The sequence below is a fragment of the Plecotus auritus genome, assembly GCF_963455305.1.
Source record: "Plecotus auritus genome assembly, chromosome: 4".
Taxonomy (NCBI): domain Eukaryota; kingdom Metazoa; phylum Chordata; class Mammalia; order Chiroptera; family Vespertilionidae; genus Plecotus; species Plecotus auritus.
This window is the reverse complement of record NC_137775.1, coordinates 90,591,071-90,615,964: the sequence shown is the minus strand read 5'-3', so window position 1 is coordinate 90,615,964 and position 24,894 is coordinate 90,591,071. Positions and strand designations below refer to the sequence as shown.

At 51.6% G+C, this 24,894-nt stretch overlaps 1 protein-coding gene across 5 annotated transcripts; it reads left to right on the top strand.

Annotated features, from left to right (window-relative positions):
• The first annotated feature begins 726 nt into the window (after positions 1–726).
• On the top strand, positions 727–24,583 carry TJAP1 (tight junction associated protein 1). Of its 5 annotated transcripts, XM_080663680.1 has the most exons (12): positions 727–770; positions 1,278–1,370; positions 10,563–10,692; positions 17,258–17,354; positions 18,089–18,211; positions 19,554–19,582; positions 20,299–20,460; positions 20,668–20,734; positions 20,972–21,001; positions 21,727–21,834; positions 21,939–22,022; positions 22,773–24,577. In XM_080663680.1, the coding sequence occupies exons 5-12, from the start codon at positions 18,113–18,115 to the stop codon at positions 23,868–23,870; spliced, it is 1,677 nt and encodes a 558-aa protein (XP_080519806.1). In that variant the 5' UTR covers positions 727–770; positions 1,278–1,370; positions 10,563–10,692; positions 17,258–17,354; positions 18,089–18,112; the 3' UTR covers positions 23,871–24,577. The 5 variants fall into 5 exon arrangements, with proteins under 5 accessions (XP_080519806.1, XP_080519808.1, XP_080519807.1 ...); XM_080663682.1 differs by lacking the exon at positions 20,972–21,001 and having other exon boundaries at positions 22,773–24,583; XM_080663681.1 differs by lacking the exon at positions 10,563–10,692.
• Positions 24,584–24,894: the final 311 nt, after the last annotated feature.

Below are 24,894 nucleotides of genomic sequence, written 5' to 3'. Positions count from 1 at the left end.
GTTGCCATGCTATTTATTCATTAAGCATTTATTGTGTGCCAGGTACCTGCTGGGGAATAGGGAATATGAAGATGCAATCGGACATAGTTTTTGCCTTGGAGGAGCGTCAGCTTAGTGAGGGATACAGCTTGTAAACGAACAATCACAGCACAGGTTACCTACCATGAAGTTGTGTGTAAATGCAAAAGGAGCACCAAATCCAGTCTGGGGGGTTGGGAAAGGATTCCTGGAGGAGGTGACCATTTGAGCTCAGGGCTGGAGGAGTAGGAATTGATAATGCCAAAGGAGAAGAGGGCTTGGGCATTTTAAGACCTGAATACACAGAGCAATTGGGAACCTGAAGTCCCGGGGAGAGGCGAAAAATTAGGCTGGTGAATGTGGAAGAGGTTGGGTCATGCGGATCTCTGCGTGACAATCTGAGAAGCTGCTTTTATCCTTTGGATGATGGGGAACCAGTGCTAAGACTCTCCCACTATTTCCCCCTATTCTTTGTGTGTGTTTTGTTTTGAGTACCAGAATATTTCCCCATCCTTCCGGCTACTTCCCTACTTCTACACCTCCTTCCTCCTCCAGCGGCCTGGCTTCCAAATCCCGCTCCGAGGAGATCCCTATCATTCCCCTCCCCCCCGAGCCCAGCACGAGGCCACGCCCATTGACACGCCCCCGGTGACGCAAGGCGCCTGGTGCGTGGGGATTCCCAAAGCCGTGGCCAATACCCGGCCTGCCCCGCGACAAGATGGCAGCCTGAAGGCAGCGGGTCGCGGAAGAAAGTTTGTTGCGGGGTTGGAGTAGTCGGGCCGGGAGGCTGGAGTTTGAGGGAGGGTCGTGGGAGCTCTAGCATGGAGTGGGGCGGGGGAGGGACTAGTTCCAGTGTTGAGAAGAGGAAATGGAATGGTGGAAGGTTTGGGGCAGAGAGAAAAAAAGTGGGAGATTGGGTAGGAAGTGAGGGACCCAAGGATCCAATGGCAGCCCTAGGGGAGGGGTCCAGGGCGGGGGAGCCTGAAGTAGGTATGCAGGTCCTGGAGAAGCAGAGCCACGATTTGGAGGGGAATTTTTAAACTGAAAAGTAAAGAAACCTGGAGCTTGTGGCCGAGGTCCGACTGTATCAGGCCGGTGGGAGAGCAATGGGGTCTTTCCTGTGGAGGAGCATAGTGGGGAAGGAGAAACCTGGAGGATGCTGGGCAGGTTTGGTAAGGAAGGAACTCAAGCCAAATGACCCTTACAGACTTAGATCAGCCTTTCCACAGTTCCTATAGAAGCATCTGCCCCAATTTCAGCTGAAGACTCTGGGCCCCAGGGACTGGAAGAATCACAGTGCCTGCTTGGAAGAAGAAGAGGTAGCGACTTGCCCAAGCCCAACCCCAAAGCGGGTAAGGTGGCCTCCGGAGACAGGCTGGCATGCTCGGCGGAAGCAGGATGCATGGGCTCGGAATGATGATGAGAATAATTTAATCTGAGGAGGGCGCTGTTCCATAGAGGTTACCCTTTGCCTGTGGTCCCTAAATTAGTATTCTACTTAGATTGCATGCTGATTTTTGAGAGTCGGATGTAGAATTGTGTGCCTTCACCTGTGCAAGCGAACATGGGCAAGTAGCCCAGAGATCAGGCTGTAAATATTTTAACACATCCCTGTCACAAGCAGTTTCTTACATGTTCACTATCTTCTTCAGTTTTCCCATCACATCTTCAGTTTGGTATCCTGCCTGAAGTGGAGATTTGTGGGTGACAGATGGTGGGGAGTCATGAGAAAACAAATTTCTGATGGTGTTCACTGACCATTTAGGCACCTGCTGTTGCCAACTCCTGAGTTCACTCTTGCAGCATTTCTATTTATTTTATTTTCTTTTCTTTCTTTCTTTTTTTTTGGTAAGAGGGCTCCTTAGTGTTCTTGGGGGTATGGATTTGGTAGTAGGTCTGGTCAGAGGAGGAGGAAAGACAGAAGAATCCAGATCAATTTATGGTAAGAGGTCAAGCTGACTGGTGTAAAGCTCTGGGAATGTTTATTACATAACTCTCTGAGACCCCTAATATTTTGAGAACTGCTTTACAGCCTGGACAGTGTGGTGATGGAAGTAAAGGATTGTGGAACTTGCCCTTTTCTCTTCTGGTAGCTTGCTTTTCTTCCTTTGTGCTCTCCCCATCAAATCACATTTTAAAATAAGTCATTTTATTAAGCCAAACTAAACATGGCTTTAGACATAGTGAACTTGGGGTTGGAGAAAAAGAAAGGGGTCTGGAGCCACAGAATGCAGTGAATATGGTCCTCACTTGTATTGATGCCCTGTGGTTATGCCCATGCCAAAGTTGGGAGTAGGCTTCTTACTGAAGCCAGATTCAGGGCTGACATCTGCTCCATTCCTGGACTGGGAGGTCTGGTTTGATCTTGGACACCTCACTAACCATCTCCTGCCCCCTGCTCTAACCCCCACCCTCCAAAAAAGTCTCACTCCAGACACACCAACCCAAATCACTGTTACTAGGCCAGCTTCAATACCTTCAGGTACCTGAAGCACTGATGCTATTTAGCTGTGCCTCCATGAGAAGGTTAGGGACCTTTTCTTTCTGAGGACAACATGTAGATGCCCCCTTGGAAATTATGATCAGTAAGGACAGTGTGGTGAGTGTGTGTACAGGTTAAGAGCATTGACTCTGGAGCCAGACTGTGTAGTTCATATCCTGGCTTTGCCATTTGTAGCTCTGTGACCTTTAGAAATTACATAGCTCTCCCTGGCTGGTGTTCAGTGGTTAGAGTGTTGGCCTGCACAGCAGAGGGTTGTGGGTGCAGGAGGCAACCAATCGATGTGTCTCTCACACATCAATGCTTCTTCCTCCCCTTCTCCCCTCTCCTCTCACTTCCCCCCTCTCTTCCACTTTCTCTAAAAATAAAAAAATATCCTTACTCCTTGGGGATATTTACAAAAAAGAAAGAGCCCAGCAGGCATGGCTCAGTGGTTGACCTATGAACCAGGAGGTCACGTGTTCGATTCCTGGTTAGAGCATATGCCCGGGTTGTGGGGCGTGCAGGAGGCAGCCAATCAATGATTCTCTCTCATCATTGATGTTTCTATCTCTCTCTCCCTTCCTTTCTAAAATCAATAAAAATATATCTTTTTTAAAAAGAAAGAAATCACGTGACCTCCTGGTTCATAGGTCAACCACTGAGCCATGCCTCAGCTTTTTCATCAATCAACTGGGTTTGGTAAGAGTATCTCTTAGGGTTGTCTTGAGGGTTAAATAAGTTAATATATTAATGCATTTAGAATATTACCTGACCCTCAATATGTATTTGTTGTTATGCTAGTCAGATCTCAGCACTAATCTCTGCTTCATGATCGAACCTGGAGTCTATGGAGGACCTGTACTGGTTTGGGATGCTAGAGAGATGAAGTACAGCTTTTAAAACTATTTGAAGTGTTGTTAAGCCCTGGCTGGCATGGTTCAGTTCATTGAGTGTTGTTCCATGCACTGAGAGGTTGCGGGTTTGATTCCCATCAGGACACATGCCCAGGTGACGGCCTTGATTCCCAGTAGTGGGCATGCAGGAGGCAGCTGATCAATGTTTCTCTTATTTGATGTTTCTCTCTCTCTCCCTCTCACTTCCTCTGTCTCAAATCAGTAAAAACATAGTTTAAAAAATAAAGTGTTAAAAAGCCAGTGATTTCCTGCTGCTGAAGCTTTGAGGCTTCTTTGCAGTTGAGTGATGATGATGATAATAATAGTGCTTATCAAGCACATTTTATGTGCCTGGCACTGTTGTGAGTGCTTTAAATGTATTAACTAATTTTTATAACAACCCTATGAAGTAAATACTGCTATTATCCCTATTTTACATATGAGTAAATAGAGGTACAGAGTGGTTAAGTAATTTGCTCAAGGTTACTGAGCTTGTAAGTGGCAGATCTGGAATTTGATTCCAGGCAATCTGGCTTTGGCAATTGAGCCCCCCCCCCTTTTTTTTTAAGTATGAAGTTAACTTTAAAATATGCCTAGTGGCAATTTGTATCTCTTTGTTTTTTTGTTGTTATGGTTAGATGTATACCCATATTGCAAGTAAAATTTTTTGGTTATTTAAAAAATGTTTTAGGAGCTGAGCTCTTCATCACAGCTCTCTCCTTCCTCTCAGAAATAATAACTGGTGCTGGGACCTTGGTGACAGAGCCCTCTGTGCCATATTAGCCAAATCTGGACTCTTTCTTCATGATTCAAGTTGGCCTTTGCAAAACCTTGGGCCTGGTTGGATGAGCAGAGTGACATTAGGATATTAGGACATTAGGAGAGAGAGATGGAGGGAGGGAGAAAAAGAAGGAGAGAGGAAGAGGGGGAGGGGAGAGAGAACATATTAATGTACATGTAAATATAAGGCTCATTTCTGACTTTGATTACTGACATGAGCCATTGAAGTAGCCATAGTGTTAAACTTATGGACAGACTGGATGCATCTTTCTTTTTAAAAGCAAGTAACAAACTACATAGGAAAAACACACACAACCTGGCATTTTAAAGTTCCTTCCCCAGCTTAAGAGGAAAATGGAAAACAAATGTGCTTCTGCTGAGGCTTGTGTTGCTGAGGAAGACCCTGGCTCAGTGCTCAGCTTTTTCCTTTAGCCAGGTAGGCCTCTGCGCAGCCTTGGGGCAGAGGTGTGCCCACGGTTTGATAGACTGGCTTTCCTTTGCCCTGTATTTAAGACTCACTCTTCCCCTCCTTCTGAGTCATGCCCTGTCTGTTTAAGTCACCCTCAGGGCCCATCTTTTTCTTCTGTAAATGACTCTCCACCCTGCCATCACAGTAGGCACGCGCCTGGTGTCTAACCAGATTTCAGGGAATTGGGGGTTTAGAAATTAGGGCTTTCCTTGGGAATTCCTACCCAGCCCTGTGATGAACTTTTCTATCTTCAAAATCACCTGTGGCACACGTGATTTTGTCAGTCTCTGCTGTTCTTCTCCATTAACTGAGGAGCCACGTGTCTCAGGATAGTGTACTTAATATCTTGTGTTGCAGGCAGCGTGCTGAAACGTGTTATCTCCATAGAGTACATCTTTGTGTTTTGGTAGAAGTCCTCAGACTTTCTGGATGCTGATCACATTTTAGCAAATGATTAAACTGCAGGGTGAAGTCTGATGGATTTTGAGTTGATTCTCCCCCTTTACTGTTTTCTGTTACTTGTCTAAATCAGTTTCTTCTCAGATACCCCTTATTCATGTGTTACCTTTCAATCTAATCCCTTCACATCCTTAGCACCACATTTTGAGTGCCAAGGACCTGTGGGTAAACCAGGCCTTCATTTCTCACCTGGATTCAGTCTCTTAACAGCACTCTGAATTTACTTCATTCTAGCTTCTGGGCATCTGCAAGTGCTGGTCCTGCTGTCTGGGGTGCATTCCCCCCCCCCCCCCCCACGTCCTTCCCTTTTGGTCCTTCACATCAGTTTAAATGTCACTTCCTTTCGGGACCTCACCCCTTTTAGTGCCCTTCTTCTGTGCTTCTATTTTCACACGTATCCTGCACTGTAATTGCCTGTTTACTTGTCTGACTCTTCTCAGACTGAGAAAAGGGACTGTATCTTATTCATTATTGCATTCTCCCATTTAGGATAGTGCAGGGCACAGAATAGGTGCTTTATAATGCACCTATTTAGGTGCATATAGAACAAATGAAATGTGATGGCAGTCTTTTCCAACTCCAGTCTAGCTTCTCTGCTGAAATTATTTTCCTATTTAAAAAAACGATGTTTCTTCCCTTAGAAATGCCATGAGTTCCCCTTTTTTAGGATAAAGTCATAGCCAAAGATTCTTTACACTCTAGCCCAAACCCAACCCTCTAGCCTGAGTTGCTGCCACTCCACTTCATCTGTCCTGTTCTTCATTGCTCCTAAATTTCCTGCTGCTTTTGAACTTGCTGTGGCCGTCCAGTTACTGTAATCTTCTTTGCTTGTGCACTGTACTCTCTTGATAATGCTCACCATGTCTCTGCAACTCTGCTTATCCCCCAAGACCCAGCTCCCCTGTCACCACCCATGAGAAGACTCCTGCTTTCCTTTCCTCCTCTTGGCCCCCACAGCACTGTGTTTGAACCTCTGTTCTGGTACTGATCTTGTATGGTGAGTTCTCTGTTTAATTGTTCATCTTTTTCACTGAGCTGACCCCCGGAGAGGATAGGGGAGATTGAGAAGGTGGGTATGTGGAGAACTGGGAGTGGGTGAGCAGTGTGAGAGAGTCTGATTTTGGAGCCTGGCACACCTGGTTTAAACCCAGACTCTGCCACTTATCAGCTGTGGGACTTTGGGCAAGTTGCTTAACCAGTAGGATCCTTGGTCTTGTACCTTATAAAGTGAGAGTGACATTATCTTTTATTCAGGAGTATTGAGCATTAAAGGTAATGAGTTTACAGCATATAGCACGGTACCTGGCAAATGAAAGATACTCAGTAAATATTTGTTGAATGAACAAATTCCATTTTGAAAAACTCATTGTATAAGAAAAGGCTTTGTTTTATTCAAACTAGAATAAGCCTTTTGCTTTCTGCCAGGTAGCCAGGAGCATTTTTGAAGTGGGAGTAAAATTGAGAGTCTCCTTTCCTGTGATGAAGCAATAAAAAAGGTGAGGTTGGGGACATCGTCAGTGAGTAGCCTGTTAAAAAAAAGATTGTTGATGCTTCTCCCCATTCTTGTGTTGTAATGACTCCTTTGATGGGTCATGACATGCATTCGAGATTGGTGGTAACTTTGGTGGATACAGGTGGGGGCAGGTAGATTTGTAATGTAGTTAAGGCTGGGGATGACTGGATGGTGTGTTTCAGGAGGGCAGCCTTCTTGTCTGGTCCTTAAACCCCTTCCCCAGCCAGGCACCTCTCCTTTGTACTCTCAAAGCACTCACCTCTCTCTAATGCTAGTGGCTCTTAACCTGTCTCTCCCCACTAGCGGCAAGGTCTTCTATCTCTGAAGCTGCTTAGGGCCACAGTCCTTTAATGAAGGCACTTAGGCCCTATATCAAGTATGTCAAACTCAAAGGCTAACACGGGCCAAATAAGGTTTAAGTTTATGTGAGCTGCAAAAAAACACAAGCTTCAATTTTCATAGAAACGTAGGTTTATTTCAAAAAGTATAGTATAAAATAGAACAAGAGCAATGATAAAATTAATGTTTTCTTACATACCGTTTTTTGGTTGGGCCACAAAAATATTCGTTGTGGACGGGCCACGAGTTTGACATGCTTGCCCTACATAGTCTGTGCTGAGCCCTCCAGGTTACTGTGTGACCCCACCCAGTTCTTCCTCAGGGAGACTAAAGCAAATAGGATTTATCTGGCAAAATCTTTTGAATGCTTAGGAAGGAAGGTCCTGCATAAACAAAAGTGATAGTATTAAAAATAGCGTCACTAATTACTTTTCAGGGTTGAGTTAATGTGGTTAAATGATCTTCCAGGTGCTTGGCTTCAGCTGTCTCCCTTTTCAGCCTTTTTATTTCATAAAACACCCCTAAGGACAGGGTTAGAAGAGGAGGTGAAACACACTGGTATATTTTCTTGCTGAATTAGTCTTTGGCTTCTGGCATCCTCTTTGTTATTTATTAAGCTGCTTTTAGTGCCCCTATAACCTGCTTTCTTTTCTGGTTGTCTCACTAGTCTTATCTAGGTGTGCTCCAAGCTCACAGCCAGGATTTGCTATAACCTTGTTAATGCCTACCAGGGGTGGGCAAACTTTTTTTTTTTTTTTTTTAATATATTTTATTGATATTTTACAGAGAGGAAGGGAGAGGGATAGAGAGCTAGAAACATCAATGAGAGAGAAACATCGATCAGCTGCCTCCTGCACACCTCCCACTGGAGATGTGCCCGCAACCAAGGTACATGCCCTTGACCGGAATCGAACCGGGACCCTTCAGTCCGCAGGCCGACGCTCTTTCCACTGAGCCAAACCAGTTTCGGCGGGTGGGCAAACTTTTTGACTCGAGGGCCACAATGGGTTCTTAAACTGCACCGGAGGGCCGGAACAAAAGCATGGATGGAGTGTTTGTGTGAACTAATATAAATTCAAAGTAAAGGACCGGAGGGGAGAGCAAGAGAACCGGATAGAACAGCCGGATCCGGCCCGCGGGCCGTAGTTTGCCCACGGCTGGACAGTCAAAAGGATGAAACCAATAGCTAAAAGTGGAGTGAAGGACTTTTACCTGGGCGCTACTCCTTGTCTCTCGGTTTGGGAGTGGCATGTCTTCGTTGATGGCCTCTTGACAGGATGAAAAGCCACCTTGCATGTTAAGCAGATTTGAGAGGAGATTGGGTGAGCCAGCTGGCCTGGCCATGAGTAGAAGAGTGGGACCTCTTCTTTGTTAGTTACTATCTTAGAAGTGTCAACTGTCTGCTCTCAGTGGCATTTGGCATTCTCCTTTCTTCCTTCCTTTCTCCCCTCCTTCCTTCCCTCCCTCCCCTCCTTCCTTTCTTCCTTCCTTCCCCCCTTCCCTCCTTCCTTCCTTCCCCTTCCCTCCTTCCTTCCTTCCCCCTTCCTTCCTTCCTTCCTTCCTTCCCCCTTCCCTCCTTCCTTCCTTCCTTCCTTCCTTCCCCCTTCCCTCCTTCCTTCCTTCCTTTCTTCCTTCCCCTTCCCTCCTTCCTTCCTTTCTTCCTTCCTTCCCCCTTCCTTCCTTCCTTCCTTCCTTCCCTGCTTACCCCTTCCCCCCTTCCTTCCTTCCTTTCCCCCCCTTCCCCCTTCCCTCCTTCCTTCCTTCCTTTCTTCCTTCCTTCCCCCTTCCTTCCTTCCTTCATTCCCCCTTCCCTCCTTCCTTCATTCCCCCTTCCCTCCTTCCTTCATTCCCCCTTCCCTCCTTCCTTCATTCCCCCTTTTCTCCTTCCTTCATTCCCCCTTCCCTCCTTCCTTCCTTCCCCCTTCCCTCCTTCCTTCCTTTCTTCCTTCCTTCCCTCTTCCCTCCTTCCTTCCTTCCTTTCTTTCTTCCTTCCCCATTTCCCTCCCTCCCTTCCCTCCCTCCTTCCTTCCCTCTTTCCTTCCCCCCTTCCCTCCTCCCTCCCTTCCTTCCCTCCCTTCCTTCCCTCCCTCCCTCCCTCCCTCCCTCCCTCCTTCCTTCCTTCCTTCCTTCCTTCCTTCCTTCCTTCCTTCCTTCCTTCCTTCCTTCCCATTGTGGATTTTTCCCCCATTGATTTTTACAGAGAGAGTGAAAGGGAGGGAGGGAAAGAGAGAGAGAAACATTGATATGAGAGAGACACATTGGTTGCCTCCCACACATGCCTCACTAGGCCTGGGGATAGAACCTGCAACCCAGATACGTGCCCTTAACTGGGAATCGAACCCGTGACCCTTTGACCCTGACCCTCTAACCACTGAGAAACATCAGCCGGGCTGGCCATGCTTTCTTATCAGTCCAGGGAAGAGGTCAGAGCCCATAGGAAGAATTCTCTTCTAGATGCTTATCTCGCCCTGCATGGTCTTGGCCTTTTGAGCTCTGGGGCTGTTGTCACAGCAATATGGGGAACCCAGAGAGTAGGCAATTGGAAGCCTATTGGAGGCTTTGCCTGCCTGCGTTAATCATTAACCTTGGCTTGGGAGAAGGGCCAGGCCCCTCTATGGGGCTAGGGTGGTCACAGTTCTCCCCTCTCTACCCCAAGTCATCTCCTCTTCTGCAGGGCTATCCAGGCAGAAGGGAGAATCTCTCTTTGTTTTTCCCCCGGACAGTATGTTGCCTTTCCTTTAACACAGCAGTATTTGCAAATGTATTTGCTGAAGCTTTCCTGTCCTGCTGCCCCAGAGGCACTTCTTGTGGGGCCTCTGGGCTCCACTGCTGTGGCTGCATTGCCTTGATGTCTGTAAGCCAGGGCATGTTACTTCCCTTAGGGTCGTTCTGCAGGCTTCAGGAAGTGTGATGCTTGTCTTTCTGCCATTGCTCATTCTGAGAGGGTGGACTGGTCCCTGTTGCAGCCTGGCTATAGCATAGCCTTTATCCTTGCTCTGTGGCTTCCTCTGGGCCAGCTCCCCGGGAAGAGCCATCCCCCTGGCCCTTTCAGAAACTCAAAGGCGGCAGTGTGCTGCCCCTCCCCTAGACTGGCCCAGTGCTAGGCCGGGTCACACACTGCCCCATTGTATTGTGCTTTCCACGCAGCTCTTGTTGCAGCTTCTGACCCCTGAGCCAGTTCTCTCCCAGCCCCTTTCCTCAGAGCCTGTGGGAGGTGGTGGGTGGACTCTGCTAGCACAGGCATGGGATGGGTGGCAGCTGCAGCTGTGGGTGGCTATGTTCTTACAGCCCAGCTTTTAGGGCTCTGGTGTAGCCTGGCATCAGTGTTTGGGGAATAGGTGAGAAAGGAGCTGCCCCGCCTGGTAGCAGCAACCTTTCCACAACAGCTGACCTTTCTGTTGACCAACCAGAGAGCCTTGTTACATGGGGTCAGTGAGCTGGACTCACGAGGTGGCAGGGAATGCTGTACCTCTGCCTGGCATGATTTCTGGATGGGAGAAAGCTCCTGAGGGTCTGATGCTAAGTCCAGAGGAGCCTTGCCTGTCAGGAGAGTGCAGTGTGTACCCTGGGCATGTGCAGCTTGGCATTCCTTCTGTTCTCTCTTTGCAGCTCCGGAGCTGGGCTGCTCACAAATCAAGCTGTCTGTTTATATGGAGTGCCTGGAGGGTGTCTGCCATGAGTCTGTCACTAACCGTGTTAACCAGGAGAGCTGGCTGGTTGGGGAGAAGACACTAACCCTGTGAGTCTGACCTGGGCCAGCTAACCTGCTCTGGGAATACCACCAGCAGTGCCTCTGACCTCTCTCCCTCCCCGCAGCCTGGCCACCTCCTCCCCCTAGCTTACCTCATGCCATCTCCTCTGTTCTATGGTCCCTATAACTGGGTTCCCTCCATCTTCCCAGTCTCCTTGCTCTGGGTGGGATGTGTCTCCTTCATGGCCAGGGAGGAGGGTTTCCTAGGCATAGCCACCTGCCCATCTGCCAGCCTGCTGCTGGTCTTGGCCTCCCCTCAGTCTGTACCATGCTGCCCAGATCTTTCTTAAAACAGAATGGGGTAGAGTTTCTGTTTAATATGCCTTTAGCACCGTGGAGTGGGAGCGTGTCCCTCGGTTAGCATGCTGTTTCATTTTCCTGCCTCAGAGACAGGTGGAGATTTTCTTTTAGACTGAACAGTTTCCTTCGTTTTTCAAGAGGAGGATTGAATGATATCCCCATTATTCTCACTCCAGAGTAATAATAATTTAAGATTAGCAGCAAAGTTCTCCTTGGAATTGTGGAGGTTGAAGAAAACCTTGGCCTGGTTGTGAGAAATTCCCTGGGCGGAAGAGTGAAGCTACTTAAATTGAAAGCTGGAGCCCAGAACCAGGTACCCATCTGAGATGTAGCTCCCATTGGTGGCTGTCATTCTGGGAGGTGGAGTGGGTGGAGTTTGGCTGCCCTCCCCCACTGCCGTCCACAGCTGGAACTTCAGGTGGACTTTAGCCGAGAAGAGCTGGGAAGGGCGCTTCAGCCCAAGGGAGCAGGACTTGCGTTGGATTCCACAGTGGGCCTAGGTGAGGCCCTGGCCTGAGATTGGGAGGCTGGTGAACGGCCCTTTAGGTTTGGTAAGGAGAAGGGGGTTCCCGAGATAATAGGAAGGCCGACTGCTTGGAGCTCCCTGGAGTTGTGCACAGGTAACTCTTTAGGTAGACTATGTCTCCTGCCTCTGGAGGCCATGCAGTATGGGGTAGGCTGGATAGGGAAACTTGAGACCTGCAGGCCCGCACAGTGGTTCTGTGCTCTTGGGCTAGAAGGGAGAAGGCAGCGGTATGTCTACTAGCGTGGGGTGGGGGTGTGTAAATGTGAGCGCTGGTAGATGCTACACAGACCCTGAGTTAGCAAGCTGGAGGGGTTTGTGGCTTGGCTCTGACCAGGAAAGCCAAAGGAAAGGAGGGGAGGCTTAGTTCAGGGCCACCCCTCCACTTGGTTCTTCCATCTTAGGAGAGGGCATGGGGACTACTGTCAAGTGCTGCTTATGATCTTGGGGATATTTTGGCCCTCTCTTTATGAGGAGGGAGGTTTGGTTTGCTTGGATCATCATCAGTAGTTTTTAGCCCCTTTGTTCCTGTCTAGTGTTTGCTTGAATGAGGTCAGGTGATAGACTTTGAGGTATTTGCTCAGGTGGGGAGCCAGGTGAGCACTGAAGGTCACCAGCTCTAGTTTTGAGTCCTCAGGATTACTCTGTGACAGAATAATACCCACCCATTTTGGCTTTTATAAACCTGTCACTCTGTTCCTCTTAGAGCAGGCATGAGGCCAGGTCAGGGCCCCAGGCAGCTTGTCCCAAGAGGGTGAGATTGTACTTGCCCAGAGGGGTGGCAGCATGGCTGTCAGAGGGGCAGCAGGGCCAGTCTGGGCACGGACTGGCATCTTCCAGCCTAGTCATCAGCCCAGAACAGAGCCTGCCCAGGCCCCACTCCATGAGCTGCTGGCTGCTTGCCTGCCACGCGTCCAGGATTGCTGAGGGCTTTGCTCATGTATCTCAGGAACAGCTGCATGCCGGAAACTGGGGGCTGGTTGCAAGTGGGAGGGGCACCTGGGGTCGGTGTGGGGAAAGCTGAGCCCCAACAGCTCTTTTGGATCCACTCACTGGGCTGGAGGACTGTTCTGCTGTTCACTGACAGTCCAGGTGGAGAGGGGCCATATTAATGCTGGTGGGAGCCTGGCTGGCCCTTGCAGGGTGGTAGTTTGTGTTTCTTGGGCCTCGTTTGGAGGCAGAGCCTGGATTTCAGGAGCTTGCGGTGCAGCTTTCTCCAGGCTTGCAGAATTCAGAGACTCTACGTACAGCTGAGGACACAATTAGCTGTTAGCTGAGGACAGTTCTCACAGAGGAGGCACTAGTTCCTGTGCGATCAGACATTCATGTTTTAGCAGTTGATTAGGGGCTTTTGGAAGGGCCTGTATTTATTTCTATTATTTATATCTTGCTGGATTCCAAGGGAATTAAGGCAGACTACAACACAGCTGCAGTATGCTAAAGAAGGGCTGGTTTTCCTTTCATTTAAAAGCAGTAGTGATTGCTGACTTACATTAGACTTTTCTTGGGTGAATTATGAAGAAGAGCTTGAATGATTTTGGTGGTGATGTGGGGCCCTTCATAATTGAGAAGTTGGGTTCATTGACCCCTCAAGGTGCCCTACTTGCTTGATTCACTGCCAGCTGTGAGCAGAAAGGCGTATCATCAGGTTCTGAAATAGTCTGAGCCCAGATATGTGTTGGGGCCATAATTTCCTGAAGAGAGCATGGGCGATGGGGGGATGGAGGTGGGGGCAGGCCGTCTTTCCAGGGCAGGGCAGCTGAACCGGGCAGTGAAGTTGTAGAGCAGAACTTGGAACTGGGGGAGACATCTGGTGAGGGAAGGCAGAAGATTGAAAAGCCAAAGAGCCACACCCATGTTGGATTTACTTCAGTCTCCCTCACTGGGCCGTGTTGAGGGGTGGCCTCTGAGCCCTCAGAGGGGGTGCTTGGACCTCCCTTCTTCTGCACCTTTGACTTTGCCCTGGGCCTTGGGGAAACCCATAGAAAGGATGGCAGAAGGAAGTGAGAGGGCGTCCTTGGCTCTTGAACTTGCATCTTTCTCTGTTGCCTCCTGTGGGTGTTCGGTGGGAGTAGGAGTAAGGATAGTGGTTTGGAGAGAATCAGGATTCTGAAGAATTTTCTCCAGAAAACGACTCCATCTTCAGCAGTGGTGATCCCTGATCACAGTGAAAGTCCCTAGTCACATACATATAGTTCACATCCACAAAAAAGGAGCAGGTATGAGTCCCATCTCCTGGTTAAAGAGTGACGCTTGGCGAATTTTTTGTCCTTTGATTAAAGGATACTGCTCAGCCAACTTCTGGCACACATTTCTCCTTATATCTGTCTCTGTCTACACTCTCTGCTCAGCTGTTCAGGTTCACAGTGCGGGTTCACTGTGCGTGAGAGTACCATTTCCAATGAAAGCAGACTTTGTTCTCCGGAGGCAGGTAATCATGCCCCATGGGCTGTAATCAGGGAGAAGGTATTTAATACAAGGCAGGTGGCAACAGGCGGCCTGCACTGACTGGCAGATTGCAACATGGCAATTAGGAAGCTATCAACCCCCCCCCCTCCACCCCAGCAGATATGGGGTTGAATCTCTTCTCCAAACTGATTTTGAGTAAGTGAAGAATGAATACTATGCAGAAGAGGGAGGAGGAGGCAGGTTGGTGGGGTGGTGAGGGGTGAGGAGAGCTGCTTTTTCTTCTCACCTCACCTCCCTGAGATGGGGAGGAGGGTTTATTGCTGCTCTGGGTATCTCCCTCAACAGAGCCTGCAGGTCCAGCCCAAGGAGCCTCAGACTAAACTGGGTCAGCCAGAGGTTTTATCATAGGCCTCAGCCTTTCTCCCAGAGCATAGCTGTACTTGTACAAACCAAGCATGTGATCTGGTAGCTGCACATCCTTAGTCATCTGCCCCAGTTCCTTGAAGCTCAAGTAGTTTTGGAGTAATATTCTTCCCCTGTCCATTTCTAGACCTTCCAAGGACCATTTTCCAGAGCTTGGCACCAAGAGGCCCAGAGGCTGCTTGGTCGCTCATCGTGGCCCATGGCCCATTCTGAACGTCCAGCTGTTTTTCCTGGAGTCCTTTTCTCCGTGCAGGGTTGAAACACGACAAGGCCACCTGGGAACCTCTGGGTGGAGATGTGGCCAGTGGAGGCTGTCCCTGGTAGCTAGGCTTTCTGGAGGGTCTGCTCGGCTGCCTTTCAGCTTACCTTTCATCTTCTCCCAGCTTGGGGGCCTGGTGTCCAGCTGCTTCTTGTTCTGTCCTCCACACCACCTGGCTTCGTTCTCCCCCTGGGTCTGTCCTTACCTGCAGCACTTCTAGTCAAGGACAGCGGGCTGCCAGGCCCACTGTGTTCCCGTTCAGTGCCGGCATCGTGGGCCCCTAGATGCTGTATCTGGGGCACTTAGCAGATCTAGGAGTTGGAGTGAGGGCCCTGGTATTTATGGACACGGGGCAGGGAGTGGCACAGACTCTCCCTCGTGGACTTGCGTGAGGATACTGCAGGCTCCCTGGTGGGCATTGCCTTCTGCTTTCCCAGTTGGGAGTGGCTCCCCTCTCTGTGACTGACATGCATGAAAAGAGTAGGCTCTGGCTGGGAGAGAGAACCAGCCCATCTCCCCACCATCCGTCCCAGAGAGACCGTGCCTGCATTTACTCCCCATGTCACTGCCACCCACATCCACTCTGTCTGCCCACTCAGCAAGCTAGACTATCTGGCTGTGGAAGCTCTGGGAATATGTGCTGAGGGGCTGGGGCGTGGGGACTTGAGGTCAGGATGAGGCAGGATGAGCTGTGGGATGTGTGGCAACTAGAGGGAGGGCTGCGGAGTGCGGAGTGAGGCTGCTCTCCTTACAGGTAGAATTACCAGATACCTGAGCAGTCAGTGTCCTCCCTGCCCATACACATGTCCTGGTGCCTAGAGGACAGTTGGGCATCGGCAGGAATAGGGTAGGGAAGAAAAGCAGCAGCTGAGAATAGAGGGTGGTACGTAAAGGGGCCTGCAGGGAAAGAGGGGCTACCCAGCTGACTGGGGATCAGATGGGAGCAGGGGCCTGGATTCTCCATAGAAAAAGAGAGAAGGCAGAGGCCAGCACAGGAGCCTCCCCTGGGTTTTGGAGAATCTCTTTGGCTGTATGTAACTCTTACTCCTGTGTTTCTGGCTCTACCCCCCTTTCCAGCTCAAATACACACCTCCACTTACACCCCCTGTGTATCAGAATCCAGATACCCAGGCTGGTTTGGGCTTCCTGGGCCTTTCCCCCAGGCCATAGGAACTCTCACCCTGGGGCCCTCTGGAGGGGTAGCCCTGGGGAACCTGTGGGGGTGACTTGTTTGCTCCCACACCCCAGGAATGTACTGTCCTTTCAGGCCCGCCCGGATTCCTGTGCAGGGAGTCAGCTCCACACAGCATGCTGCTTGTGCCCTGTGGGGACACGTTCTGCTTCACCATCAAAGGGGTGGAGGTTGGCGACTCGTGCCTGCTGTCACACCCCAGCTCCCCGAGAACCCCAGGCCAGAGACCAAGCTGTTCAGACAGAGGAGGGAGGCCACTCCTGCTTCCCCGCCCTCCCTACACCCTCACCTTCTTCCTGCCTCAGGCCCTGTTGGAATGTGACAAGAGTCATGGCCAGGGCATGTCCTAACAGCAGGAACACACGCTGTAGCCCGCAAGGCTTCCCTCAGCCCCCAGCTCTGTTTAGGTGGAAGGCAGCGGGAAGATTGTTTATGCCCAGAAGGCCACCTAAGGTTACTGCCTCTGCTGGTCCCTGTGGTGGCTGCTGCCCCCTGCTGCAGCCTAGTTTATTACAGATGGGGGCAGAGCTCAGAACCCCAAGAACTTTGAGGGGACCACAAGGTGACTCAGTCCAGCCACCTGGGGCATATGAGAAAGGCTTATCCAGCGAGGAAGGGCCACACAGTGTATCAGCATCACTGAACCCCAGCATCTCAGCTCCCCAGACTTGGGTTTCTACACCAGGGTTTCTCAACCTTAGCACTGTCAACGTTGTGTGTTGATCATTCTTTCTCGTGGGGGTGTCCTGTGCATCACGGAATTTTTAGCAGCAGCCCTGGCCTCTACCCACTACATGCCAATGGCACCCACTCCTGTTGTGATAACCAGAAATATCTTCAGACATTTGCTAGATATCTGAGAAAGGGGTGAGGGGGGACCAAAGTCACCCTGTTTGAGAACCATCATTGCTCTAAACTGCTGCCTTTTTTAGATTTCCTCTCCTGTACCTACCCCTCCTCATCACAAAGTCTGTTTACCATAGTGTACACAAAGGTAGTCTTTGGGTTCTTTCTGGAGACTGCTAGGAGCTTTCTTTCCAGCATCTTCTTACATCTCTAGTAGGCTTTTCCCTGGTATTCTCTTGTGCAACCCATGTTCTCCAAACCTCTTAGTTGTTTACAGATGCTGAGAGATGAACGGGACAGATGTGGGATAGGAGAGGGACAGGACAGGACCAGATCTATTTCAGAATTGGGCATGTGGGTAAGCCGAGACCATTAACACATACACAGACCACGCGTGACTATTCATAGAGCAGGCAGGAGCCCCGTGCTTCTAGTCCTCCCCCACCTCCACCGCTTCCCCCTCAGACCCTTTGTCCCATGGCTTTCCTGCCTGACTCCCTGGGGTGCCTTCCAGGTCCCAGACTGGGCAGGGAGGCCTGTGGCACTGACAGACAGGCGGCTGACACCTGGTTTCCACTTTCTTCCCTTCTCCGGTTTCAAGAGCTTTTGGCAAGAGGAAGTGGAGGGGCCGTGGGATGCGGAGAGCCGAGGGCTAACTCCCGGACAGCGGAACAGAGCAAGCTGCTGACAAACAGACGGTATGTCCTTGTGAGGCCTGCACCCCCCATGTGGCTCTCTTCTGGGAGGCTGGCAGGTGAAGGGGCAGGCAGGTCGCGCCTCTTGCCCGGGGGCTGGTGAAAGGAGACTGATGGAGGCTAGTGGGGCTTGGTCTTCAGGACTCTCTCAAGCTCAGAGACCCCACTAGGAGCCTGGGTTGGGAGAATAGCCTCAAAACCTTACTTTCTGGTTACAGTTATTTTAAAAAATTTTTTTAAGTTATATTTTTTAAGGTAGCGTTTATTAACCATTTCCTAAGTGCCAGGTACTGTTCTCAGTGCTTTACCTAATCTTCACAATAATCCTGTGAAACCAGTGCTGTTCTTGACCCATTGTAGAGTAGGGGGAGCTGGATGTATAGAGAGCAGTTTTCCCTTCGAGGCCTTCTTCTGAGCCCACCCAGGACAGTGGTGGGCAGCCTTCACACTCTCCGCCCACTCCTCGGGCAAGCGCATTCTTTCTGGTGCCCAGGCCCCAGGTCTTGCCTTTCTCACCCCTCTGTTCCCATCAGACCCATGCCCCCTTCAGCACTCTCCTGACTCCTTGGGCACACTGACACACCAGCATCTAGCCCTTCTAGTGACCCCAGCCATGCCCAAGTCTGTGGGCCTGCCTGGTGGCTCCTACATATGTCCCCCTTACCATCCTCTTCCTCAATCCAGAGGCCTCTTGCCCTCATTTCTGAGGCTCCTCCTTCCTTGCTTCTCCTCATCAGGCTGAGGAGCCCTCACCTCCCAGAATGACCAGTGCGGCCCCTGCTAAGAAACCCTACCGCAAGGCACCACCAGAGCATCGGGAGTTGCGGCTGGAAGTTCCTGGGTCCCAGCTTGAGCAGCAGGTCAGCAAAACCGGGACCCCCACTTTGCCTGGCAGAGGTGGGCCTCTGAAGCTGGCTGTCTGGCTGACTTCTCCCGCCTGAGGGGACTCTGGCCCCCTGAGTTGGGGTGAGAGTGTGGCATTGCTGGTGGGGGCAGTGCAGGCTCATAGAGGCCAGCCCTGAGCACATGTCCACATGTCAGGAAGCCCCAGAGTCTTGGTAGCTCTGCAGAAATGACAGTATTGCTCTCTCTGTGAGAGGCAGCCCACCAGACTGAGGGGCCCTAACCTGCTGGAGGCTGGGACTCGTTCTCCACTGGTGGAGGAGAGCCGTCAACCTGCAGCCCCTCGGGGGGCTGTGGGGAGGCGATGCTCCAGCTACTTCCACCAGACCAGCTGTTCCTCACTGTCCCGGGAAGTCAGGCCCTTCCTCCAGCTTTACTTTGGCTAACGTTTGTTAAATACATCAGTTATCCTCCCTCATTAGGCTCACTAACAGGAGGAAACGAGTGTTGTGGTGGTTTATTCTCCTTGCTACCTGGTTTTGCTCCCTGTGGCAATGCATGGAGTGCACTTACAGAATTTGAGAGTGTCAGCACATGCTGAGCATCAGGGTACCATGGCCACCTTGGTCAGGGCAGAGATGCCATGGCTGGCCCATTTCAGCTCAGAGAACAGTGAATAAACAGGCCAGGTATTGTGCGAGGTGCCCTGGCTCAGTAAGGTTAATATAACCAGCATGTGATAGAAACGGATCGACTCCAGGTGTTAGTGGCTCCAAAATCCATGGTCTGGGCCACCCACCGCATTTTCCTGACCCTGACTGGCGTTTGAAGCAAGTCGGTTTAATTTGGAGTGACATTTCCCTCTTGCCATAGCACGTGCCTGTTCAGCTTTGTGTCTGGCTGAGCCCTGACTCTTGGGCTGTGACCAACATATGGTCAGAGCGTGGGACCCTACTATATCTCAGCCTGGTTTCTTCACTTCTCTGGAAGGTCTCCACCATGCCTGCAGGGCTCAGGATCCCAGTGAACAGCTGAGAGGCTCTCTTTATCCCTGGAAGAGGTAGCAGGAGTACCAGGACTTATTTGCAACTGGCTCTAGGCCTAAGAGAGGGATTAGAGCTGGTGAGGGTTGGAAGGGGTTCTTGAATATTTCAGTTGGCATGAGAAGAGAGTGGTCTAGGCTTGTCTGGGCATTGCTGGATTGCCTCCATCTCTACAGGACACTCACTGCAGCCCACTTCTGCTGTGAGAGTCCTTGGGCTTCAGAAGTGGTCCTTCCCAGGGCTTTTTGGAGGGTGGGCCAAGCAGGAGGCCAGTGGCCTACAGCTGAGCCTCAAGCTTCTGTTCTTTTGTGCCCAGGAGTCCCTGACTGACGCAGAGAAGATGAAGTGAGTATCTGCTGCCTGAGCCTGCCCTGCCTCAACTCTGTCCCTCTTAGCTCCAGGCAAGGCTATTGGTATAGTTGGGCTTTTCCTTGGATTAGGTAGAGGTAAATGTTGGGTTGGGGTGGGGTGTTTGAGGGACTCTGGGAGGAGGCTTGATGTGGATATTCCTTTGGAAAAACAGGTTTGTTCCATGGGCTGCAAGAGAACCTAGAATCAAGGAGGGAATGGCTCTGAGGGCCTGCTCTTGCCAGCAAGCTCTTCCCCAGCTCCTGGCCCTTCTGTGCCAGCTGCCTCCCTGGAGCCCTTTCTGTCAGCCATGTGAGGCCTCTGGAAAGGGGGGCAGTGCTGGGCTGGATTTCCAGGAGATTAATAATGGAGCAGGCTGATAGTGCAATGGGGAAACTGGAGCTGGGGGCTTGGTGGCTAGCTGGCTTGGGCTGTAACCAGAGACAGACTTAGAATCCCCCCACCCAATTCTGTCTTCTCATTCTTCTCCAGTGAGGGGGAGGGTGGGGGACTACCATCTACTATCCCCTCTGCCTTCCCCACTCTCCAAGCCAGGCTGTGTTCTCTGGGCCAGAAGGGCTGAGTTTCAAGAGTGCCCTGCCCCTAGTTGCCTGTCTTCATGTCATCCCTACTTCCTCCCTGACCAGCCTGGGGCTCCAGGGCTGACCCTTCTATCTCTTATGCCGCTTTGCCCTTGACTCCTCCCCTGCCAGGCTATTGCAGCAGGAGAATGAAGAGCTTCGCAGGCGCCTGGCCTTGGCCACCAGGCGCACCGAGGACCTGGAGCGCGAGCTGGAAATTGGGCAGGACTGCCTGGAGCTGGAGCTGGGCCAGAGCCGTGAGGAGCTGGACAAATTTAAGGACAAGTTCCGCAGGTATGGGAACAAGGGGCTAGGACACACATGCACACATCTCCCCATCATTGGGGATTGGAAGAGGCCTCAGAGGCCATCTGATTCTGGTGAAAAAACTGCAGTTTGGGGAGGAGAATGACTTGCCCAAGATCCCTTATGAAGGAGAGGTTGAACAGGGCTTGAAGAATAGGACCTTGACCCAGGGGTCTGCCTTGTATTCCTCTACAGGCTGCAGAACAGCTACACAGCTTCCCAGAGGACCAACCAGGAGCTGGAGGACAAGTTGCACACGCTGGTAACCTGTCCAAGAGGGCAGTCTGGCTGGCACTGTGCTCACAGCATAGCAGGGGGCTAGGACTTGCCAAGGGAATGCCTTTCTGCCCTGGGGCTTGGGGAGGGAGGCGGGGGCAGTGGTGGGGAGGGGACCGCAGTGTGCTCTGCAAGTCAGGACTGTCTTAATGCTCACACTGTTTCTCTTCTCTCCTCGTCTCCCCCTCATGCTGCCACCGTTGCTGCTGCACTCTCCTCTCAGGCCTCTCTTAGCCACAGCTGGATTTTTGCAGTTGCGTCTGAGTTGTGTGTTTTCTCCCTTGCCCTGGCCTCCTCCTCAGCAGAGATCTGGGATTGCTGAGGCCCTGGTCATTTCCCTCTGCCCATTCCTATTCTCTTTCTTATGTGAGGCCTGTTCAGTAGTCAGTGCCTCCTTCCTAGGGGACAGCTGGGAGCCTGCTCTTAGCCTAGGCAGAGGTACTGATGGGTGTCACTACTGAACTCTCACAGCCTCTCGGCTGCACTGTCAGCAAGCCAAGCCTTTCGGGGGAGGGGGCTGTTGATGCAGCCATGAACTGAAGATCAGAAGGCTGCTTTGGAGCCTGCAGCTCCCTTCCAGCTCATCTAGATAATCTCACAGGCTCCCCCAGCTGCCACCCAGCCTCCTCCCTCCTCCCTCTTCCTAGCCTGATCCTGGAAACACTTACATACATAGGCTTCAGTGCCTGGGTTTGCACAGTTTTCACCTCTCAGGTACAGCCCCTTGCCTGGTGTGTAGAGTTCCCTCAAGGATGGGCAGCCTCTTATACTGCTGGGCTCAGGTCATGCCAGAAAGCCCCTGTCCCACAGTCAGCCCGGAGAACAGCAGAGTGTCTGGTCTCCTTCTGTCTGTCCATTGTCTGTCTATTCCATCTGCCTTGGCTGCCCTAGCACTTGTGGCTTCCTGTGTCTCGGGCTGGGAGGAGGGAAGGGCTGGCTGGGGCGTGGGCTGGGTTCACCACAAGTCTTGTGCTTCAGATCAAGAAGGCTGAGATGGATAGGAAGACACTGGACTGGGAGATTGTAGAGCTGACCAACAAGTTGCTGGATGCCAAGAACACCATCAACAAGCTGGAGGAGCTCAACGTATGTGCACTTCCAGGGCCTTCCTTGCCTGTGGCCGGCTTTGTCCTGGCCCAGCCCTGCTCCCTGGGTCAGGGCTGGACTCTGAACCACATTTGTATCTGCAGGAGCGGTACCGGCTGGACTGCAACCTGGCTGTGCAGCTCCTCAAATGCAACAAATCCCACTTCCGTAACCACAAGTTCGCTGATGTGAGTACAATGCCTGCCCCAACAATGCCAGCCCAGCCTTCTTAGGACTCTTCTAACTCCAGTTTCTACCTCTTTCTCCATCCCCTTGCCTTTCACTACTCCTTACTGCTTTGCCTTCCCTTGGCCTCCATGTCGCCTCTCAAGCCAGTCAACTCTGTCACTGTTTGGTATCCTGTATGCTGTCACTGCCCATCACTAGGGCTGAGGGTATTTTTGGAACAGAGACAGGGAGAGAGGGACTCAGTTTCAGGATCCCATGCAGGAAGGAGGGGTGGCCAGAGCTATCAGCCATAAGAATATTTAGAGAGTATTAGGCCCAAATGATCCCCTGACCCCAAAGAGCAAACTCCAGACCCAAGATCCTCAGGCCCAAGGTTGATGGGGCCTACAGAAGCGGTGGGACATTCCCAAGGCTGCCAGTCAGTACAGAGCCTCAAACTTACGTCTGGTTTGGGCAGAAGCTACTGCTAAGATGGGGGAGACAGAAGTTCGAGAGCACGTGGGCCTTAGCACCAGTTCTGGGTTCAGATCCTGCTGGTGTTAATCAAAAGCTTCAAGTTATTTTAGCCCTACCAAGCCTCAGTTTATGTGTGAAATTAGGATATACCTGGGCGTGCTGCAAGCACAAGAGACAGCAAAGTGCCAAGCACACAGTGGTACTTGCATGTGGTAGCCATGTTTTGCCACGAGTCAACCTGTCTTAGGTTGGGATCATTCATGTCTCTCTTCCCTTCTGCTCCTTTACCCCAGCTGCCCTGTGAGCTACAGGACATGGTTCGGAAACATCTGCACAGTGGTCAAGAGGCTGCCAGCCCGGACCCTGCCCCCAGCCTGGCACCAGGGGCTGTGGTACCCACCTCGGTCATTGCCCGCGTGTTGGAGAAGCCAGAGTCTCTATTGCTCAATTCGGCCCAGTCAGGCAGTGCTGAGCGCCCCTTGGCTGAGGATGTCTTTGTTCATGTAGACATGAGTGGGGGTGCTCCAGGTGACCTAGCCAGTCCCCGAGTCCCTGTCAGCCCCACCCCTCAACCCAATGGGGAGTGCCACTCTCTGAGCACTGCTGGGGGCTCCCCAGATGAGGAGGTGCCTCTGCCGGCCTTTGAGAAGCTAAGCCCCTATCCCACCCCATCTCCACCATACCCTCTGTATCCTGGCCGAAAAGTAATAGAGTTCTCTGAGGATAAGGTGCGAATCCCCCACAATAGCCCCCTGCCCAACTGCACGTATGCTACCCGCCAGGCCATTTCCCTGAGCCTGGTGGAGGAGGGGAGTGAGCGGGGCCGTCCTAGCCCAGTGCCCAGCAGCCATGCCTCAGCCCAGGCCTCACCCCACCACCAGCCCAGCCCAGCCCCCCCAATACTCAGTGCCCCAGCCAGCTCTGCCAGCTCTGAGGACGACCTGCTGGCCAGCTGGCAGCGGGCATTTGTTGACCGCACTCCACCAGCCACTGTGGCCCAGTGCACAGCTTATGGACATGATGCGCTCCCTGAGCTGCAGCGCCAGTTTGCTCTGAGCCCTGCTGACAGAGAGGAGGAGGTTCAGGCACCTTCTTCCCCACCTGGGGAGAGTGGGCTTTTGCTGCCAACAGAACCTGGCTCTGGCCTTCCCAGGGAGGAAGAAGAGGAGGAGCTGAATCTGCCCATCAGCCCCAAGGAAGAACAACAGAGCCTGCTGCCCCGTGATACTGGCACAGAGACAGGGCCTGGTACTTCCCACACTGAGGGCAGGACCTGGGCACTCCCCAGCTCCAGCCGCCCCCAGCGCAGCCCCAAGAGGATGGGGGTACACCACCTACACCGCAAGGACAGCCTGACCCAGGCCCAGGAGCAGGGCAATCTGCTCAATTAAAGCCCCTGCTTGCCTTCCTGCCACTGCTGCACTGGGACTGCAAGGAGACCTGATCCTTGCAGCTCACTGTCCCCTACCCAGCCAAGCCCTTGAACTTTCGTCCCTCCAGGCCTGCACAGCTCTGTTCCTTATACGGGGAGGGCCAGAGTAGGCCTTTCACTGCACTGACTGACTGGCACCAGCTTGCCTCATGGTTTTCCCCTTCTTGAAATATTTATTCTCCAAAGGTAACATGCAGCTGGGGCTCAACATCTTTCTTTAAATCAGTCCAGCCCAAATCAGGCTGTTCTGGGGAGCTGAGGGGCTTATCACATCAGTGTTCATCCTCCTTCTTCTTTCATAGCCATGAGGTGTGTGTTGTTTTGTTTTTTGACGAGGGGATGTTATTGGGATTATTAACCTCTAATTCCTATTTTCTTTTAACCTTTTTACTTTTTACCTGTTTCCCTCCCCCCCAAAATCCCTTGCACAAGCCATTGCCTTTAAGGGGCCTGGCACAGCACGCCCTCCGGGGTGGGAGAGGGCTGACTCAGGGCTCTCCTCAGCTGTTCCCTCTGGAAGGGAGTGGAGGGTGGGCCTCGGGCCTCCAGCTGGGCTCTAGATGAGGCCTGGCTCCCCTCCCACTCTTGGCTCTAGACTGTTACTCCCAGCTTTGGGAAATTTTCACATTGATGACTATTTTAAAATTAAATGAAACTATTTTACTGTTACGGACTAATTTGTCTGTTACTGACCATTCTGCTCTCCATTCTTGAGTATTCCCAGTCCCTGTGATGTCCTATTCTTTGCTGGTGATTCTCCCTTGCCCCACTCTGCCTGGGCCTTCCCTGGGCACAGAGCATCAGGCAGTGGGAGAGGATGGGGCCCCTGAGTCTCCCCTTGAGGTAGAGTCCAGCCCAGCTCTGGAGGTAAGTTCTTTACCTTAGTTATATTGTTATAGGGCCTGTGTAAGGTGTCACCTCAGAATCGCACCTGGTGTCACCTTGTAGGGCAAGGCCTGAGTCAGACTGGTTTTGAGACTTTT